A 12120-nucleotide genomic window follows, 5' to 3' on the forward strand; every position below is an offset into this window, starting at 1 on the left:
GAGACAGGATTTCAAATAGCCCAGGCTGTCCCTAAACTCTCTGTGTACTGAACTTCTGACCCTCCTGTTTCTACCCCTGGAATATTAGAACCATAGGAGTTTGCTTTCGTTGAATTTCATTGAATAGTGGGAATTAAACCAGGGCTTTGTGCAAACATCTCCTAACTGAGCCATAGCCCCGTTTAAAAAAAAGTTATTTATTTTTATTTTATGTGTAAGATAAAATATAAGTATGCTATGTACATACATGCCTTGTGCTCATGGAAGTCAGAAGAGGGGGTGTCAGACAGGAACTAGAGTTGTGGGCTATCACATGGGTGCTGGGAACTGAACCTAGGTCCTTGGAACTAGCAGTTAGCCAGTGCACTTAACCTCTGGACCATCTCCCAACCCCACCCTTTTTCTTTTACTGTTGGATATTGAATCCACGGCTTTAAGGATGCTAGTTGGTGCTCTACTGCTAAACACACCCCCAGCAGTGAACACCTCCCCCATTGTTCCAAATGTCTTTAAATTCCTTATTTGCTTACATTTGCTAGAGAAGCAAAATTAGGCAGACGTAGCAGTGTATACTCTTAATCCCAGCACTCAGGAGGCAGAGACAGGCAGATTTCTGTGAGTTGGAGGCCAGCCCGGTCTACATAAGGAGTAAGTTTAGGATAGCCAGGGTGAGAAGCCAGCCTGGCCTATATGAGACTCTGTCTTTAGGTAAACAGACAAACAAACAAACATTCTTTGATGAAATGTTGATTAAGACAAGTCCTCAAGAAATACTTTGGTCGAGCTCCATTTTGTTGTGTTTTAAAGTTCTGAGGTAGGCTGGCCTTGAACTTGTGTTGGCTTATTGTCTAATCAGTATGTAGCTGATAGTTTTAGTTTACTTTTCTGTTGCCGTGACCCAGTGTGGTGGTTTGAACAGGTATGGCCCTCATAGGCTCCTGTGCGGATGCTTTACCCATAGAGTGGCACTATTAGGAGGTGTGGCTTTGTTGGGGTGGGTGTGGCCTTGTAGAAGAGAGTGTGTCACTCTTGGGGTGGCCTTTGAAGTCTCATATATGCTGAAGTCATGCCCAGTGTGACAGTCTGTCTTTGCTGCCTGACAATCACGACAGCATGGCACCCAGTCTCCAGCACCATGTTTGTCCGGATGCCACGCTCCCCGCACTAACCTCTGAAACCATACGCCACCCCCAGCTGCCTTGGTCAAAGTGTCCCTCACAGCAACAAAACTCGAACTAAGACCTGGAGCTTACGGTCTCAGAGGGTTTGAGTCCATGATAGTGGAGCAAAGTGGCAGGAACCTGAGAGCTCACATCTCGACCCACAGGTTGAAGGCAGAGAGAGAGAACTCTGGGGATGGAATGGCTGAGTCTTTTGAAGACTCAAAGCCTGCCCCCAGGGATACTCCTCCACCTCTACACAGTGAGCCAATGGGAGCCATTCTCATTCAAACCACTGTATTGTTCGTATGGGCACTGAACCTAGCCAATGCCACACGTGCCAGGCAAGCACTTTACCACTTACCTGGATCTCCAGCCTTGAAACAAGTATTTCTTTGTAAACTTTTGTGTGTGTGCACATGTGTGCACAGAGTTCAGAAGACAAACATATAGAGTTTCTTCTTCCTCTTCCTCCTCCTCTTCTTCCTCTTCTTTCTCCTCCTCCTTCTTTTTGAGACAGGGTTTCTCTGTGTTACCCTGGCTGTCCCACTGTAGATCCAGCTTCCTCGGCCTCCCAGTGCTGGGACTACACCGCTGCTCTGCCTCTCTCTATACAGGTCCAGGGACTGGGTTCAGGTTACCTGCCTTGCGCAGCAAGTGACTTTACCTGCGGAGCCGTATCACTGGCCCCGAAACCAATATTTTTAAGTTGAAGAATATTTTATCTTGTTTTACCTAAATGAGAATTTTTCCTGCTTGATGCCCATGGAGATTAGAAAAGAGCACTGGTTCACCTAGGACTGGAGTTATAGACCATTGTGAATCACCATGTGGGTGCTGGGTATTGAGCCCAGCAAGTTCCCCCCTCCCTCCCCTTCAGCCATCTCTCCACTGAACAGTTAAAGGAAGATTTAGGACTAGGGTTGTACTCAGCTGGTCCAGAACTCTTTTAGCACACACAAAGTCCTAGGTTTCATTTCCAGCACTTGCATAAGTCATATGTGGGGACACATGTCTGTAATCCCAGCACCCAGGAGTGGAGGCAGGAGAATCAGAAGCTCAATATCATCCTCGTCTACACAGAAAATTCGGAGCTAGCCTGGGCTGTACTGAGACCCTGTCTCAAAAAAGGAAACCAAATTCAAACAACACAGAAGAGATTTGGGGGCCAAGGGTTGATGTGACTCACCAGGAGAACACTTAGCAAGAGCCAGGCCCTGTATTGTATTTGACTCCAGACCACAAAGAGGCAGGAAACTGCTCTGTAGTTTCTGGAGAAATGCAACCAGAATATCTAGGAAAGACTGTCTCTTGGGGTGGAGTAAGGAGGAGGAAGGACAGTGAAGAGGTAAGGGCTGATCACAAAGGCTCAGGGGCTGCAAGGTGGATGTTGGGATCTGCTGTAAGGAATCATACATGTTCCCATAAGTCGGTACGGACTCAGTCAAACGATAGACTGACTGTAAGGGTTTTTCTGGGTTTTGTTTTATTTTTGGATAGTCTGCACTCTGTAGCCCAGGCTGCCCTTTAGGTTGGAGGTCTGCCTGCCTCTGCTTCTGGAGTGCTGAGATCTAAAGGCGTGCGCCACCACACTCTGCAAGATGGTTTCTCCTGAAGCTGTGAGAGAGGAAACGGAGGAGAAAAGCAGTAGAGAAGAACTGGGGAGACGTGAGCATGTGTAGCCAGTGACGAAGAAAGCCGAGGTTCAAGAACAGCGTGTGGAGCTGAAAAGACAGCTCAGCGGGCAAAGGCGTTCTGTTGTTGCAAGCATGGGAAGCTGAGTTCATGTTCTAGCACGCCTGTCAATGGCTGGCTACGTTCATGCACGTGCCCATAACTCCAGTGATGTACTATGGAGACAGGTGGATCTCGGTGCTTATAGAGAGCAGTTGGGAGGTGGAGCCAAGAATACCAGTTCAAGGCCATCTTCTGCTAGCCAGGGGTTCAAGGCCAGTCTGCGATACTTGAGACTCTAATTTTTTTTTTAAAGGAGAGCACAGAATCAAGGTCACAGAAGCTGCTGGAAGATAAAAAGAGAGGTGGAAAGGTCCCAAAGAAGTAAATGTGGGTGGGTGAAACACAGCACTCCAGGACCATGTCACGTGTCACGTAAGGCAGATGGAGGAAGCTGGGCCAGAAGCTCTGCATTTAGGTGCCTGTCAGAGGCTTTCAAGGCCCCTCCCCTCCTCCCTGGATCTTCTGCAGCACTTTAACTAGGTTGTCAGAGATGACAACTTTGTACGCTTTCAGACAGGGTCCGAGCTGGCCTCTGAACTCCCTGTGTAGCTTAGCCAGCCTGACTGGGCCTCCCAAAGTGTGGGGATTGCAGGGGGCGGCCATTCCTGTGTGGCAGGGGCGACCATTCCTGTGAGACTCACTCACAAACAAGCTTGGGAGGGGACTCGCACTCACCTCCTTTTATCTCTTGTTTCAGGAGAGGAAATTGAGGAGAGAGGGGAGTGACTTTTGAACTGAAGCAGATCTGAGGCGTGGGGCGGGCTCCTCGCTTTGCATAGACACTCAGTAGCACATCCAGGCTCCTCCTCGGGGAAGTTACTGATTAGAACCTGGCCAGAGCTGTAGCATTGTCGCCATAGTTACTAATTAAGCCGTGTTCACTGAGAAGCCACGCTTCAATGTTCTACCGGCAATCTACGCGTTATGAGTGTGACCCGTTCTCTCATTTCGGAGCCCACCCATAACAGCTTGACCTCCGTGGGCTTACACTTCCTCTTCACTGCAGGCCACACTCTGGCCTGGCTGAAACTTTGGGAGGAGGAATTCAACTAAGATGACTTCCCCTAGTGTGCAGCAGGTAATACAATCTGCTTACCGTGTTTTCTGTCTCCAGATAGGGCTGTAATTACACTCACGAGGAAGAAAGGCAGCTGAGTCTCAGTTGAGATCATTTATGTAAACTCAGCCTTCTTGTCAACGGGATTCTCGGATTGCGTTTGTGCAAACCACGAAATCGGCTGTGAACCACACGGAGACAGAGTCCGATTGCAGGCCTATGTGAGCGCTTGCGTTCTCTCTGTAACTCAATGTCTGTGGCTCAAGATCAAACACTGACATTCTGAGGTTAAAACAAATCTCTTCCCGAGGAAGTCCTACAGTTTCATTTCTGAAAGCTGTGGAAACCAGAGGTAGCCCCCCACCCCACACCCAAACAAAGAATTATAAATGGATACACTGCTTTTGAAATTTAAAAAAAAAGCCTTTGAATTGTTTTTTTTTTTTTTTTTTGTTTTCTAGACAGGGTTTCTCTGCGTAGCCCTGGCTGTCCTGGAACTCACTCTATAGACCAGGCTGGACTCGAACTCAGAGATCTGCCTGCCTTTGTGTCCCAAGTGCCGGGTTAAAGGTGTGCACCACCATGTCTAGCTTGAAATGTGTCCCAAATTTGATCTTTAAGAAAGAAAGGCGGACAAATTCTTATATAATTGAATTAACACTTGGTAACACTTTAATATCCAATTTCAAGTATTTGGCAACTTAAGGTTTTCTTCACCTCTCCCAGATCTGATAAAACTCCGATGCACAAGCCTCTCACACTACGCACAGAGACATGACTCCAGACAGCAGGCATCACAGATTTCTGCTTAACGCACCGGGCTGTTCTCCACTACAACAGACTGGTCACCGGTTTTGATGTGTCCCCCCCTGGCTGGCATCCAGTGCTTTGCTTGACACCCGCAGCTTCCAGCTTGCTCTGTCCTCTTCAGAAGGAAAACCACAGGCACCGCCCTGGCGCCATCCCGGGCTTGGTCCAATCAATAAGGACTTATTTCCTGCCCATTTGCTGAGGTCACAGGAGCAAGTCTCATTAATTATTTCTTCTGCTGCAGCCTCAAGTGTGCTCTGGCGTGACAAGCGAAAACCGTGTGACCTTTTTCCTTCTCGTTTTGTTTGTAGTGGTTCCAAAGGATAGATTCATTAAGCCGTGCGATAAAGGACAGGGAAAAATACATATATTTTTAAAGTCATTAAACACATTACATATTTCATCACAAAAACCTCTCCTGTCCACCTCATTCTCTGGGCTTTTCAGCTAAGGAACAATAGTGTCTTTTTAAATTTGGTGTCATGAAAATCTGGTCACAGCAAACACAATGTTTTCTAAAGCAGATCTGGCCTCAGATGGAGGGAAGCTCTCCAGGGCCTCCAGTGCCTTGTTTCCATGGTAACGACACAGGTCAATAGCTGAAGTCACACCTTTGCCAGCTTTGATTGTTTCTCGCAACTGTTAAAAAATAAATGCACAAAAAGTCAGTTTTTGGTTGTACAGTGAGAACCACAACTTAACTGGGGGGAGGAGGCAGGAAACGTGTAAATCCAGTGTTTCTGCTCTTTTGTCTTGAGGAAGAGGACGTGTTTCCAGGTGAGCTCCAGGCCCCAACACCTCCCTAAGGCTTGGAGCAGCACAGTGGGCTCTAATCAGCCTGCCCGACATCTGCACAAAGTCCCGTGCTGAGAAGGCAGTAAAGAGGGCAAGCAGTGCTATCTCTGGCCTTTGGAATTCAACAGCCTGGTATTTTATACAGGGTTGGGGTTGGGGGAGGGGAACCTCCATTAACATCTTCATTCAAACTTAAAACAAAAATTCAAACACCTTGTGTTGACACAATAATCAAAATGAAAATTCAAGAAAGACATATATAAATAAATCTGAATATGACTTATCTAGAAACCAAATATTTTACTTGGGAAAAATGGAACAAAGCATTTTTGCAAATGTAGTGTTTTCCACTAGGCAGCATAGTCATTTCCAATTTCTTTCTGATTTTTAAGAAAAGGTCAAAGGGTAAAGACAGGCAGCAGTCACCTTTAATTCCAACACTTGGAAGGCAGAGGCAGGTGGATTTCTGTGAGTTAGGGGCTAGCCTGCACTACATGGCCAGACTCTATTTCAAAAACAAACCAACAAAGAGAAAAACAAACAGGAGCTGCAGATTTGCCTCGGCTTGTACTTTCCTCAGCCCCTGTGGCTCCCCAAAGCCCGGAACTGCAGGTCCATGGCTTCCACAGGCAGCTGCTCATGTGAGGCCTTACAAGAGACTGACAATAACATCATAAAACATTAGACCAAATCGTTACATTTCCGAGTCGGAAAAGGCTTCATCTTTTGAACTTGAATTGCCTAGTCCTGTTCAGCAGTCTTCTCAGGGAAGGCTTTAAAGGTCTCAGCACGCCCTCTCTCCAGCACTAGGCTAGCTCACCTGCGGCAGACTCCTCTGACCTTAGAGACCGGGTGGGCCCGGGAGCAAGACCCAGACTATGAGTCAAGGAGTACTCTGGCTACGGATGGGCTGAATCATGCAAATCCCTCTAGGGCTTTCCCTCTGGCACTGGGGACAGTCACACAGCAAAGATACTCTTCAGCCTGCATACCTGAGTCACAGCAGGAGCACTGCAGCCTCTCCTCCCTACTTCTTTTTTAAGTATATCCTGCAAAGCCCTGGCTGTCCTGGAACTCAGAGAGCTGCCTGCCTCTGTCCCCCCCCCCAGAGAGCTGGGATTAAAGGCCTGCGCAACCACAGCTTTCCGGGATCAGATGCAGACATTTCACTGACAGAGTCCTCATCTCTGCAGCCCCCTTGAGCTTTTGGATTTTCCACTTTTTCCCCCTTTTTACTGTCCTACACTGGGGTTCTCATCTTCCCCCAGCTAGGTTATTTTTCTCATCCTAAAGAGCCTTTCCAAACTCCATCCACCATGCCACACTGCCAAAAAGGTTTATAGATGTAAATACAGTCTTGTCTAAAATCTGTCACTGCCTTCCAGCAGCCATAGTGGTTGAAGTTCCCCCAGGAGGGAGGAATAAGAGTCCTTTCTCCAGTCTCCCTGGCTTCATTTTTCTCCCTCCCGTCTGAAGCTCCCTAGATTTTACCTGGGTGGAAGGTGCTCAGCCATCTAGGATGATGCACCCCGAACTGGCTGCTCTTCTACCTCTGGAATACCCTGTGTGTTTCTGGAGTATGGCAGAACTACAGGGTTCTACTTTAATGTTCACTTAGTGACTTCCTCGTGAGACTTTAGGCTCATACTGTACAGTGCATAAAACATGAATAAAAATATATGCTGGTACATTATTCTAATTATAGAATCAGGAGTCAGAAGTCCAGGGAAGCTCAGTAACTCAGGATAACAGACAGAAACGGCCATGTTTCTTATTTCAGTTTTTCTTACACAGTGTGTGTGTGTGTGTGTGTATGTGTGTGTGTGTGCGCGCGCGTGTATGTGTGTCACACACACGGGAGTGTACACGCATGCCAAATTGTGGGTAATGAGGTCAGGTTCTCTTCTTCCACTATTATACGGGTTCTGGGGATCAAGTTTATATCAAGCTCATGCAGCGTCTTTATCTGCTAAGCTATCTCACTTTTTGGGGAGCAGGGCAGACAGCATCTCACTCTGCCTGGCTTATTCACTATATATAGTCTCTGCCTGTCTTACACTCATAGCAATTCTCCTGTCTCAGCCAAAGCTGGCCTTGAGCTTGTCCCACTCTCTGTCTTGTGGATACCAGATTATAGGTGAGGCTGTGATGGTTTGTATTTGCTTGGCTCAGGAAGTGGCACTATTTGTTGGGGTAGGTGTGTTACTGTGGGGGTGGGCTTAAGACCCTCATCTTAGCTGCCTGGAAGTCAGTATTCTGCTAGCAGCCTTCAGATGAAGATGCAGAACTCTCAGCCCTGCCTGAATACTGTCACGTTCCCTCCTTGATGACAATGGACCGAACCTCTGAACTGTGAGCCAGCCCCAATTAAAGTTGTTCTTATGAGAGTTGCCTTGGGCATGGTGTCTGTTCACAGCAGTAAAACCCAGCCAAGACAGAAGTTAGTACCAGGGACTGAGGTATTGCTCTGATAGGCCTGATCATGCTTTTGTTTGGAAGAGTGTGAATTTGGGGACTTTAGATTTGGAAAGCAGTGAGATGCTTTAAATGGGGATTAATGGACTATCCTACTAGTAATAGGGAAGACTTTGTTACGGAGAGAGATTGTATGGACCTGGCCCTAGAGGTTTTAGTGGAGAATTTCAGTATGTGGTCTAGAGACTATTTTGGTGAAGAAAGTGGCTACTTTTTGTCTTTGTCTGAAGAGTCTTCCTGAGGCTAAGGTGAAGAGACTCAGATTAATTGCACTGAGCAAGGAAGTCTCAGAAACACCCATCATAGACCCTCTGGTTAAGTCTCATGAAGAGCATTTTGAACAACTGTAGCAAGGTTAGAAAGAAAAAAATATAAAATATATGGTATTAAAGGGACACCAGGAAGTGAAATGGAGCTGAATCCTGTGTTCAAAGATGCATTAAGAGAGTAGGGTGACCTTGTGACAAGATTGCACCCAGCTAAATTTAAATCCAGGCCTGGCAGTACAAACCTTGAATCCCTGGAAGCAAAGACAAGCAGATCTCTGAGTTCAAGGCCAGCCTAGAACAGAGCAACTTCTAGGTGATGAAGAATTTAAATCTAGGTGGACCACACCTTTAATCCCAGTGTTAGGGAGTGAAACCAGTCTGGGGGAAAGCAGTTTGTTGCAGTCAACACAGATGAAAAAGGAGTTGGCAATCTGAAGAGTGCTTTGCCATCAGCCATGGAGATGCAGAGGCTGGAGTTTGCCCAGCTGGTTTCCTGTCTTGCTTTGGGAATTACAGTTAACTGATTGCATGGATCTCAGAAGAGACTTTGAACTTTGGACTTCTAACAGTGTTGAGACTGCTAAAGACATGGGGACTTGTGAAGTTGGACTAAATATTTTGCACTGTGTTATGTTTGGGTGTGGCCTCCATAGACTCTTGGGTTTGAACAAGCCTATGAGGCCTAGGGAGTGGCACTATTAGAAGCTGTGGCCTTGTTGGAGTAGGTGTGTCACTGTGGGTGGGAAATGTAAGACCCTCACCCTAGCTGCCTGGAAGTCAGTCTTCCACTAGTTGCCTTCAGATGAAGATGCAGAACCCTCAGCTATGCTTGCACCATGCCTGCCTAGATGTTGCCATGTTTCTACCTTGATGATAATGGACTGAACCTCTGAACCTGTGAGCCAGTCCAAATATATGCTATCCTTTATAAGAGTTGTCTTGGTCATGGTGTCTGTTCACAGCAGTAAAACCCTAAGACACTAGGCAGCTGTTCTTTTAATTCAACAACACCCCAAACCCTTCTGTGAACTTTGCCGAACCAGGCTCACTGTAATATTTGATGGTAGCTAATAGAACATTATAATAAGAAAATGCAGCTAGAGTCTGGTAGACCATTTTTCCCAGAATATTCAAAGTTTTAAGTTCAATTCTTCTCAGGACCTACAAGCAGAAGAAGAGAACTGAGCCCCAAAAGTTCTTCCCTATCCCCCCTTTTACACCTTGGTACATATATGCCTACATAATATACAAACACAAAATAATGTAATTTTTAGTTTTATGTAATTATCTTTAAAATAGAACTTTAAAATAAAATGTAAAACTACACTAAAAACATAATTTTTAAAAATAATGAGTAAGATATTGTTTGAAAAGACACATTAAGTTGAGCTAAATTTAAAAAGCTGACCATGAGATTCACATAGGAAAATTTTAAAAAGCACTCAGGAGGCAGAGACAGGAGGATCATCTTTGTGAGTTGAGGACTAGCCTGGTCTACACAGCAAGTTACAGGCCAACCAGGGTTACAAAGTGAGAACCTGACTCTTAAAAAACAAACAAACAAACAAACAAACAAACAAAAACAACCAAACAGGCAGATGCCGCCAGCTGTGGTAGCTCACAGCTGCACTCTCAGCACTCCACCAGCTGACAGCATGTAGTGATTGTCTGTCTGTCCCTCTGTCTGTCTCTCTGCAGGTGCTAAATGAGGCCCCACTCACTGAGACAGAGTTGAAGCCTGAGAAATGCTTCCTATACCTTTCAGTGACTATCCTAATTTGAAATCGTCTGCATTCTGGAACCAGCAACAACTCTCCTGCCTCAGCCTCCAAAGGACATGCAAAGCCACCCCACCTGGCCAGACAGGTTTTAGTTTTGTTTTGTTTTTGAGACAAGGTTTCTTTATGAGGTCTAGGCTAGCCCTGAAATTGTGGTTCTCCTGGGTGAACTGGTTCCCGGGTAAAAGGACTACAGGCTGCACTAACCCGCCTAGCTATGGTGGTAGCCTTATCTATTACGACCTAGGAACACTTTTTACTAAATTATGGCAACATAATCAGATATAAAGGTCGGCAGCATCTTGGAAAACAAGCAAGCATGTCCTCCTGACACTGGAGTTCATGAGATAAGCCAGGCATGGTGGCAGTTGTCTATAATCTCAGTACTGAGTTACCTGGTGACCCTCAGGCCAGGCTGGGCTCCCGGGAGACCCTCTGTCAAAAAACCCAACCCAACCCAAACCAAAAGACAAACCATTATGTTTCCAACACTGAGGCAACGCAGAGAGAAACTCAGTGGAAGCGTGGCATAAGGTCATGAGCAGGAGAGCACAGGAATGGACTTCCAGCTACTGAAGGGCTCGGGAGGGTCTCCGGAGGCCACCAACTGACTCACGAGTGCAAGGTGGAACAGATCGCTGGATTCAAGGCAGGATTTCAGAGAGATTATTAACAGATGGTTCCTGGGAAGATAGGCAACTGTAATGGTGTCCCAGCAGAGGTTCATCTTTCTGCAGGAGAGTCCAAGCCCTTGCAAACACTAAGCTCACTCACTGACACTGAGCTACACTGCTACCTGCACTGTCCCTTGGGCTGGGAGTAAAATGGCCTATTTACTGAGAGGCTATAAACTGAGACCAAGCCACACTTGACAGTGGTGGGCAGTGATTCTGTGCTAGTGCGAGGACAAGCAAATAAAAAAGCCATTAAAGCCAGAGAAACAGACTGGGGCCTGCACCCCAGGAACGGATTTCCTATCACGTGAGACACTCTTTCCAGGCCACACCCTGGTGCCACAGCTGTCTCCGCCTCTGTGGAAATCCTTCAGTTAAAGTTGCTGTTTTTGAGGCAGGGGTTGAGTTCTCTTTTCAGCTTCTGCTCCTCCGCCTCCAGCTCCTGAGTGCTGAGACTATAGGCGCGCTCCACCCTGCCTTTTAGTTTTAGTTTTTATTTCTCTGTATATGCGTGTCTTGACTGCAAGTATGTTTGTGTGGTACATGCATGCTTGGTGCCCTCTGAGGCCAGAAAGGGGCGTGTCTGATCTCATGTGGCTCACTGGGTGAGTGCTGGGAATTGAACACAGGTCCTTTAGAGGAGCAACTAGTGCTTTTAACCATGGATCCATCTTTCTAGTCCCCCACACATGGCTTTAATGTGGTATGAGGGGCTTCATGAATGTTAGGAAAGTACTCTCCCAGTTAAGACACAGCCTCAGTCCACAACCCTTCTTTTGTTGATTTAAGAATTATCATTGTTGCCTGTGTGTATGCTCATGTGTCACGGCGCACACACAAGGACAGAAGACAACTCTTGGGGTTGGCTCTGTTCATCCACCTTTATGTGGATGGGGACTGAACTCTGGGTGTCACTCTGTATAGCAAGCATCTTTGTTGTTTTTGAAACAGAGTTTCTTGGTGTATCGCTGGCTGTCCTGGAACTCACTTTGTAGATCTCTAATTCACAGAGATCTGCCTGCCTCTGCCTACAAAGTGCTGGGATTAAAGGTGTGCGCCACAACCGCCTGACCCACAGCAGGCCTCTCTAAGCACTGAATACCTCTTTTAGAGGAGAAAAGCCCACTTGACTCGTAGCAGAGATTTATTAAAGTTCAAATATTTGAGACTTAGCCCTCTGTGGGTAGGGTTTGGTAAAGAATATGGTAACAGATTTGCAGAACTTACTAGAAAGTGTTCATGGTGCATTTATATCAAAGGCGGAAGCAGTCTCCATGCTACGCTGCCAGGGTTCAGTGCTGCCGTCCCTTCCTTTGCTACGTCTATGAGCTACTTAAATGAAGATGAAGAAGGGATGCGTGTTTA

At 46.5% G+C, this 12120-nt stretch overlaps 1 protein-coding gene across 1 annotated transcript in view; it reads right to left on the reverse strand.

The window, feature by feature from the left end:
• Window positions 1-4609: 4609 nt before the first annotated feature.
• Window positions 4610-12120, reverse strand: part of PDSS2 (decaprenyl diphosphate synthase subunit 2) — a 200636-nt gene continuing 193125 nt past the window's right edge. The window contains exon 8 of the mRNA XM_080938452.1: window positions 4610-5403. Within this exon, the coding sequence (XP_080794578.1) occupies window positions 5245-5403 (159 nt within the window). The 3' untranslated portion in view covers window positions 4610-5244. The remainder of the gene's footprint in view (window positions 5404-12120) is intronic.

This window comes from Micromys minutus, assembly GCF_963924665.1.
Source record: "Micromys minutus genome assembly, chromosome: 25".
NCBI classification, from domain to species: domain Eukaryota; kingdom Metazoa; phylum Chordata; class Mammalia; order Rodentia; family Muridae; genus Micromys; species Micromys minutus.